General features: G+C 49.7%; 1 protein-coding gene across 1 annotated transcript; it reads right to left on the reverse strand.

The window, feature by feature from the left end:
- Positions 1-1461: 1461 nt before the first annotated feature.
- LOC124676422 (serine/threonine-protein phosphatase PP1-like) lies at positions 1462-2958 on the reverse strand. The gene is made up of 3 exons (XM_047212514.1): positions 2565-2958; positions 1906-2465; positions 1462-1826 (listed from the first exon to the last, which is right to left on the reverse strand). The coding sequence occupies exons 1-3, from the start codon at positions 2743-2745 to the stop codon at positions 1650-1652; spliced, it is 918 nt and encodes a 305-aa protein (XP_047068470.1). The 5' UTR covers positions 2746-2958; the 3' UTR covers positions 1462-1649.
- Positions 2959-9733: the final 6775 nt, after the last annotated feature.

Here is a 9733-nt window from a genome sequence, read left to right on the forward strand (position 1 = left end):
GTTTTATTCCGCCTTGTTTAGCTCTCAAGTAGAAGTTTTTATACACCGCCTATTCACCCCCTCCCCCTCTAGGCGACGTCCTAGTACATTCAATATTGTAATGATAATGTAAATATGTGTGCATGATCAATAAAGCTCAAGTTTTGTTTCATGAGCCTTTGTAAAGATTTGTTATTTACTTATGAATTATTTGTATATATTTGATATACTTTTGAATAATTTGTATATGTGTGATGTGTGTATGAATTATGAATTCATAATTCATTTGTATATTGTTTTCTTTACTTCATTTGTTTTATGAATTCAATTTGAAATGCAATTCAAATATTCTCCCAAAACTCTAAGTTTCAAAAGAGTTCATGTCGAAATTCATCACACTCACCTTGCTCTAACCCTAATAGCAACGAGAGAGAAACCTCGATCCCTCTTAGGTTCTATGTAATAAAGCACGAAAATTTCCCCCGTTTTGCGATAAAATGCACATCCCATTTCTAATTCTACCCTTCGTTAGTCCTATGTTCTGGGATATTACACCTGCCTAGCCTAGATCTAGCCCACAAGCGCGCTACGCCGCCACCTCCACCTCGCCAGAACCCGGCCACCTTGCACACACGATCGTCCCCTCATGACTGTCCTTGCCACCCACGAGATCGTGCATCAATAGACGTAGGATCCCAGCGCCTTCGCCATGTTGTCGACGCCACTTAGATGTCACAGACACGCCGCCGCCAGCAGATCCGGGCCCACCTGGCATAGATCCGCCCTGCAGGAGCCACTCCGACAACCTCCAAGCAGCATCAGCTGCCATATCCTCCCCCCCCCCCCTTCTCGAACAAGAACCGGCGAACGACACCGTCAGACGCCACCATGGCTCCCGGCGGAAAAGCCACGCCTGGCAGCGCCCTCTCGCATCGGTGAGGGATGGGGGAGGGAGAGAAGGGTTCGAGGACGGCGAGATCTAGGGTTTCCCCCTATCGCCACGCGGGGATGACAGGGAGGGAGCACTACTCGTCAAAAAGTTCACAATTGAATCTTACCAGGCGACCCTTGTCTCTTTTTTCGTGCCAAATAATTCTGAAAAAAAAGAGGATTACTGGCTTCTCTGGTCAAAGGACATATATAGAACTTTCTGATGATTTTAACTCTGTTTCAGTGAAGAAATTTCCTCCACTAACATCTAGATACAATTACATTTGATTTCCTATGGTGCCACAAATACAACACGTAACTTTTCCAGTCTCCTTTTCTACATTCTTGGACATGTTTTGTTCATGTGAAACAAAGAGGTCCTAATGTGTCTACTCGCGTCAGGACGCATACAGTATTTTGCTTGGCGACCATGTTGTAGTGTTGCTGGAGCGTTCGCGCGCTAATAATGTTATCACCAGAAAATTGGTGGCATATATCTGCACTTTGAGATGTCATTTTGATCCTGGTGTAGTGGATTCAGACGTGGAGCGATTCAGAAACAATATGCTTCTACATACACGTACAGAATCAAGTCCAGGGCAAAGGATTCAGCAGAAGTGGAGGTCGGATCAGCTAACCCACAAAATTGTATGGAGAAATCTGTGCAGGAGAAGAATCTAGGAGATGATGCGCATGATGATCCTAAACAAGCCCTCTAATAACAATGAAAACGGGCCCCGTCACTCCGTCTGCTGCGTTTTGCTTCTCAAGGGCTTGAGGATTTGGAAGGAGCAGAGGAGGCTGGCGTCGACGTTCATGAGCGCGCCGGCGTTGTTGAACTCGCCGCAGTAGTTGGGCGCGGAGAATATGGTGACCAGCTGCCGGTCCGCGAAGAACTCGTAACCGTCCTCCACGACCTGTCAAGAAAGAAGCGTATGTCAATGCCAAGTTGGTTGATTGATTGATTCTGCAACGGAGGTTGGAAGGTGGGCTTGCCTGATGTGCGCGGCAGATGAGGTCAAGGTCGTGCTTGTTCAAGAACTCAGCGACCTTGTCGGCGCCGAAGGTGAAGGATACGCCGCGGTCGTTCTCGCCCCATCCGGAGCTGTCGCGGTCGGGGTCGGACCAGAGGAGGTCGCAGAGGAGGCCCTGGTCGGGCACGTCGACGGGCCGCTGGATCTCCCTAATCCGGTCGAGGCTGTCGAGGTCCGGGGAGAGGCCGCCGTGCATGCAGAGGATCTTGTCGTCGACGAGGGCGGCGACGGGGAGGCAGTTGAAGCAGTCGGTGAAGAGCTTCCAGAGGCGGACGCTGAAGCGGCGCTTGCACTCGTCGTAGAAGCCGTAGATGCGGTTGATGGAGGCGCACTCGTGGTTGCCCCGCAGCAGGAAGAAGTTGTCCGGGAACTTGATCTTGTAGGCCAGCAGCAGGCAGATGGTCTCGATGCTCTGCTTCCCGCGGTCCACGTAGTCGCCCAGGAACAGGTAGTTGGCGGCCGGCGGTAGCCCGCCGTAGTCGAACAGCCGGAGCAGGTCCGAGAACTGACCGTGGATGTCGCCTGATCGATTCCCCCCACACACACACACACACGGATCAATTTTTTCTTCTTTTTTTGTTTTGCTCAAATTGACCGCAACGCAAATCAAGGACGACTCACCGCACACGTTGATGGGAGCCTCGAGCTCCAGGAGGTTGGGCTGGGAGAGGAAGATCTCCTTGGCGGCGACGCAGAGGTGCCGGATCTCGGCCTCGCTCAGCTGCACCTTCTTCCCCGGCCCCTTGTTCTTCTTCCCGTCCAGGAGCCGCCGTATCAGCTCCTCCAGAGCGTTCCCGTCCATCGATCAGCCAGGCAATCCGCCCCTTGCCGTGCGCGGTGGCGAGGCAGAGGGCGGGGAAGAAGAGGAGAGGAGAGGAGAGGAGAGGAGGGGAAAGTAAGTTCGTCCGTGTCCATGGAATTCTTTATGTCCACCAATGCTTGGCTCGCAAGCGCCCTGCCAAATCAGGACCAGTGGCAAATGGGGATCAGCCGCCACGGAACCCATCAAACAACCAAGCGTGGAAACTCAAAGGAAAGCGTGCGCAGACATTTCTCGGCTCGGGTGGTCAAAAAAACGTGGTGCTCAGTCTTAAAAGCATTCTAAAAGTTTAAAACTTTTCCCCTCCAACAGAGCGACCACCCATGTCGGATGTACAAAAATGATCGCGCGTGATTCGTTTGCGTCGTTCCGCGGACTTTCTCTCTCTAGAACCCCCAAAGTGCTATTGAGAGGGCTATGGGAGGACCGGTGGAGATGCTCTAATGTACTACAAACTATACAAATAAAAGTTTGTAGAAGCATAGACTACTTGCTGCCCGACGGCGCAGCTCCGTTGTTGCATCCCTCCCTCATCTGCTTCTCCGCCGCCTGCCGTGCGGTCGCTAGAGCTCGGTGCGCTGCCGCGTCCACTAGCAGGCACCGCTGCAGCGTCTCGTTCGCGGCATCCTCAGCCTTCTTGAGCATCTCGAAGGAGTCGACTAACGCCCTCTGCTCCGCCGCCTTCTCCTCCGGGGTAGGCACATCAGGGTCATCAGAAGACCATGAGATGTCGGAGCCGTCGTCCTCTGCGGCGGCCGCCACCCTGCGGCGTTCCATCTCGGGGTCGAACGCCGCGTGGTCCACCCGCTCCTCCTCTGCTTCCTTCTCCGCGTCATCCAGGAAGTTGACGTCCCTTACCACGTCAAGGAGGTCGTCGGTGATGTCGTTGTCATCGAACTCCTCGTCGGAGCTCGAGGCCGGGGGAGGTGGAGTCAGAGGTGGAGGCGCGGCAGCCTGGCCGCGGCCGGCGCTGCTCATGGTGGCAAAGGTGGAGGTTATGCGGCGGCTAGGGTTTAGTGTGGAGGAGATGAGTGGCGCGCGCTCCTGTTTATATAGGCCGGAGGTAGGCGACAGCTGTGGCATGCGTGGAATCGCCATTACTTCTTATGCAGAGGTAGGCGACGCCCGTGCGCCACGCGAGGCATTGCCATTACGTGGCCGCAGACTGCCGAAGCGACGCCTCGGCGCCCGTACTGGCGCGCCTGAGAAGACGTATCGAGTCTGGGTCACTGCCAGGGCGGACCCGGCGAAAGGTCCACCAGACGCAAGCGGATACTTTGCGCGTCCGCGCAACATCCGCAAAGACGCATCCGGGGCGCATATTTGGGCCAGGTTTGCGTCGTTGCAGACAGCCCGGTCACTATGCGTCGCCTGCTGGAGCTGGTTCCTTGCGCATTTTCGGCCCGCGCGGACGCAAACGGTAGCTTAGCGTCTGTTTGCATCACCCCGTTGGAGATTCCCGTACCGCCTAAAACCGCGCTCACCCCATTCGGCATTGGTAGGGGTGTAAACAGATATGATAAATTTCGCATCGAAACCGACGCCGAATCCGTTTTAAGGTATTCATATCCAATTTTAAAGAATCCATCGGATAAGGATATCCGATTTCGAAGTGGTGCTCAGGATATGGTATAGGAAATAGCATGCGGATATGGACTATCAGAAATTTAATTAGGATAATCGAAAGGCTTTAAGACCGGACAATCCAATTTTTGAGTCAAAAACCAATACCAATCTTGCAAGGTTAATAGTTATTGAGTTGTCAAATTTATTTTCCGAGCATGTTTAGCTCTAAGTTTCTATCGCGTATTGTGTCTCTTTTTTCATAACTACACAAGACTGGAAGTGTAAATCTCTCTCAAGATATAGAAGAACTATAAATATCTAAATATCTACCGATGAGAGCATATATCTGACTATTTTTGTTTTTGGTCCCTCATTTTTCGATTCGAATCTGCATTCAGGTATATTTGCATTCGAATTGGAAACCGATCAATATCCAGTCCGATTCGAATCCAAGAAAAATATATGGTAAATAATATGGTATGAGCAAAATCCAATCTGATCCGATCCGTTTACATCCCTAGGCATTTGCCCTTCCATGGTTGACGTGCCTCCACCTCCACACAGCCCCGCGCTACCATAAAGCAGACATCGCACACCCAATGGGGTTTTTTTTTGAAAATAATCCATTTATATCAAGCAAGCAAGCCACCTCATTAAAAACCTTCCAGTCCCCTAGGTACACTGGAAAGAAAAGAGTGCGTAAGAAACTTACTGCCACCAGTTCACATAATAGTTACATCATCAAGAAGAGCTTGAAGGATAAAGCTAGGGGGTTCATCCACCGAATTACACGATGTTCTAGATCTAACAGACTCCCTAGCTATCAAATGAGCAACATTATTTAACTCTCTAAGTGTAGAAACTCCACCTCCCGGATGCTACTTGCAGTTGTTATAATCTGAGCATAGATAGCTGTAGCCTCATTCTAGATTCTTTCATCTACATCGCATTTGTATAATTTCTAAAGCATCTGACTGTGTTTCAACTTTGTTAAATCCGTATTTGTGGTCCAACTCGACAAGTTAGACACCGCCAATGGAGGGGATTTGGCAAGGGCGTTTTCTTCCCGTTTACTCGCACATAAAAACATTGCGGTTTTGGTAGTGACAAGTTGGGCTATGGTGAGTTTTAGTCGTGCTTGAGCATTGTAATATATGTTCTAGCATGATCGGTTCTACTGCATTGTTCTAGAATTTCCCAATTTGATAATTGTACTATGTGTGCATGATGTGTTCTAGTTGTACTTGTGCATTGGGCACTTTAGGCATTGCACTATATGAACTTGGAACAATGTTCTACTCATTCTTCCAGGATCGTTCTACCGCATTATACTTTATTATTCTAGCAGTGTTCTAAATTTCTCTAGTGCATGGTTTTAGTCCATGCATGCATTGACATGATCTAATGCATTTTCCTTACATTTATGTATGGTTAATGACAAGGTAATTAAGTTGGACTGCGAAATGGTTGGGTGGGATTAGCACCCTCCCCCCCCCCCCCCTCCTGAAGCCAGTGTTGCATGATAGGGTTGAGACAGCGGCGGTTCCACTTCACATCCATGATCGTTAGACAAAGCTGGACACATATTCCAAGGGCCATGGTTCCTCGTTGGTGCTACGTCCAACTCAACGTGAACGACTTGCACATGCTTATCGTTCCACCAACACTAGTGGAAAACAGGCCTAATGTCGCGGGTCGTACGACCCTTTTGTCGCGGGCGGCCAGCCGCGACAAGGGAGGCGCGACAAAAGGTCCCCCTTTTGTCGCGGGTCTCTTACAACCCGCGACATAAGGTCCACCACGTGGCAGCCGCGGGTCGCGCAGGGGATAGGCCCTTTTGTCGCGGGAGGTATTACCACCCGCGACAAAAGGCCCTCTACGTGGCAGGCGCACAACGCTGCTGCTTTAGGGTTTGAGAGGTGCAGCACCCCTCTCCCCCCGCCACCCCCCGCCATTCGAAAATAAAAGTTGGATATATTTGTACGCTACTAGAAGTGGTACACGTTCATTCATTATATATATATAGATCGATCAAACAAATATTGGAAGCAAAAGTCGATTCCCCTTACATGTAGATTCCCCTTACATATATATATACATTTAGCTCACGATCGACAAGCGGTACTAACGACCGTCTATTTGGAGGTAGAGCATCTATTTGGACTAAACAAGCCTTTGTTGTTTAGTACTTCTCTAACCAAAAGTCCCGCCAGTTCCTTCGCAATTCCTAGTAGGTGTTCCTTTGGTTGGAGTCTGTCCCGCATGTAGTCGACCTATATACGAAAATGAGATGAGTATGACTATATAAATCTTGATAACGAAATATTGACGATAATAAATAAAGTTGTGAGTATTATTGCTTACGTTGAATTTATTTTTGTTCTGCTTCTCAGTGGTTAACATGCGAATGGACTCGCAAACGTAGTATCCACATAGATTCGTCCCTTGTGGCTGCTGAGGGCACGGTACAGGAGTAAATGTTATCTTCTCTGCCCAGGTACCGTCCTTACGATGTCTCTTGAAAGCGGTCCAAGCCCTGCCAGGCAAAAGAATGATTGAATGAGTGGATAATTAATTTATATCTCACGAAAGATATAGCGCGGCGATGAAGGAAATTACACTTGGAGCAACTTCTGCAAGTCGTGGAACCCGTCCACGCCTCTACTCAGTGGGTCTCTTACTTCAACTATTCCCTTATCGGGTTGAATGTCTAGTAGAATCCAGTGGAAGCTGCACATGTTATGTATATACGTCAGGAATTACACTTAACATCGAGTAAGAAAAATTGAATGTGCATAAAAGATCATTAAGACTCTCACTCGTAGTTGTAAGGAAACAATATTGAATCACAGAAATATTGCTCCCCCAAAAACCTTAGTAGGTTTCCCCCCGTTTCTTGGCCATTATGCTTTACCGTTTGAACATGTATTTTATCTAGGTCAACAAACCCAATATTGATAATATTATTACTTTTGCATTCACTGATCTTCAGTCTGCATAATAGAGAACACATAAGATATAATGAGTATATGCAATGAAAACGAACATGAACTGAATGAAAATGAACTTATATGTAGTTAACAACTTACAAGCAATAGCAACTCATGAGAGATTTGTCGAGGGCTTCTAAATTGAATAACTGCCAGAGTTCATTCATCTCAATATGGATCTCCTCCTTTCGGTACTAATATTCCCATGGTATAGTCGCCACGATGTACATTATGTTCTCCTTGCATTCATCAAGGTACCACTGATGCAAATTCCACATATGTGTTGGCAGTTTATGCAGCTGCTCTGTGCTGACCAAGTCGGCGCCGTAGACAAATTTAGGAGCTATATCAGCAGTGGGTAGTGCAGCATCTGCTGCATACATCAATTCCTCCACGGTAACGTCACAGGCAGCCGCTAGCCTTGCAGCTTCTTGCATATCGAAATCACCATATTCCGGCTGGTACACCTTGGGAACATTAAACACTTTGAGTGCTGGAATTGATTGTTTGGGCTGATCTCCGAGGAGGGGAACTTCCTTTCTCTTTTTGCCTTTTGTCGTTTGCTTGGCCTTGAGGGGTGCACTTGTTGAACTTGAATTCTTCTCGGCTGCACTTCTAGCTGATGATTTGCTCGTGCTAGCAATATCCTTCTTCTTAGCCTTGTCATCCTTGTTCTTCTTAGCCTTTTCATTCGCCTTGTCATCAATTACCCTCGCAAGGTGGCGTGTATAGTAATCCTTCTTCTCGTGTAAGTCATATTGCGATGGTGTGTTCAGAAAAGAAGTAGCATATGCTATTTGCTTCTCGGTGTATGGCTCTGGCGCTGGAGGTTTCGGCTTATGAAAAAAATCATAATTGTATTTCGCAAGAATGGCCTCATTTTCCTCTGCAGTACGATCGTAAGGACGGGGGGAGGAAACTTTGGTACTTTTGGGAGGGGCGACATCTTGCGGACAGGACTCTTAAAACGCTTCCGGCTGGGTGCATTCCGAGTCTTAGTGGGCGGAGGCGGCGGCGCTGGAGATGGAGATGGACTACAGATGTCGTGGTCGATGTCGTACCAATGGGGTGATGGTGGCGACATGTGATCAGTAGGAGGAGGTGATGGTGGCCTGCGATCACCTGGAGGAGGTGATGGTGAATTGCTCGGACGACTGGTACTAGGGGCTACCCAGCCTGGCAGCCTGATGTTCTTCTTTTCCCAGAGAATGATTTCTCCCAGCACCTTGATGTCTACGGGAGCTTCTATTCTTGTAGACAGTGTTTGCGAGAGGGAGAGGGTGTCGGCGACGCGTGTTTGCGAGAGGCTCGGTGTCGGCGACGCGTGTCTGCGAGAGGCTCGGTGTCGGCGACGCGTGTTTGCGAGAGGGAGAGGGTGTCGGTGACGCGTGTTTGCGAGAGGCTCGGGTGTTCGCGAGAGGTAGAGGAGAGGGAGAGAGAGGGGAGTTGCGGCGTCGAGTGATCGCGAGAGGGAGAGGGAGCACGGGACGAGGGCGATTGCGCGAGAGGGAGAGGAGAGGGCCGGTGTCGGTGTCGGGGGTGTTCGCGAGAGGGAGTCGTCCGCTAGGGCTATGTACTATAACTAAATACACTAAATAACTAACTAAATAGACATACTAAAAAACTAAAAAAGTAACTAACAAATTAACTATTAAACTAACTACTAATTACATAAAAACTAAAACAACTAAAACATTAACTAATTAACTAACTAAACCTAAAAACTAACTACTAAATACATTAACTAATTAACTAACTAAACCTAAAAACTAAAACAATTACAGAAACTAAAAAACTAAAACAATTACAAAAATTTAAAAACTAAAACAATTACAGAAATTAAAAAACTAAAAAAAAAGCTCCATCGGCGGCGGCCGTACGGTGCCAGGGTGCTACCTTGGGCGAGGCGGCGGCCCGAGGCGCGGCGGCGCGTAGAAGTTGTCGAGGCGAGGAAGACGGCGGCGGCCCGAGGCGAGGAAGACGGCGGCGGCAGAGGAGCGCGGCGGCGGAGAGGCAGAGGAGCGCGGCGGCCCCGAGGCAGAGGAGCGCGGCGGCGGCCCGAGGGGCAGAGGCGGGGGCGGCGCAGAGGGCGGCGGCCGGAGGCGAGGAAGACAGCGGCGGCGGCGCGAATTCGGGCAGCCTGGCGGCGCTTCGTCTAGGGTTTGGCCTCCAGTAGTGTCGCGGGTGGCGGCTCCGCCCGCGACGACCAGCCTTTTATACCCACCCCCCTTTTGTCGCGGGTGGTGGCACGACCCGCGACAAAAGACCCCCCTTTTGTCGCGGGTCGTGCCACCACCCGCGACAAAAGGGGGGGTCTTTTGTCGCGGGTCGAGCCACCACCCGCGACAAAAGGCCTTTGGGCTGATCCGTGGCACAGCCCATCCAACGGCTCTGGCCGTTTGAATCCAACGGCC

The sequence above is a fragment of the Lolium rigidum genome, chromosome 1 (genome assembly GCF_022539505.1).
Source record: "Lolium rigidum isolate FL_2022 chromosome 1, APGP_CSIRO_Lrig_0.1, whole genome shotgun sequence".
Lineage (NCBI taxonomy): Eukaryota > Viridiplantae > Streptophyta > Magnoliopsida > Poales > Poaceae > Lolium > Lolium rigidum.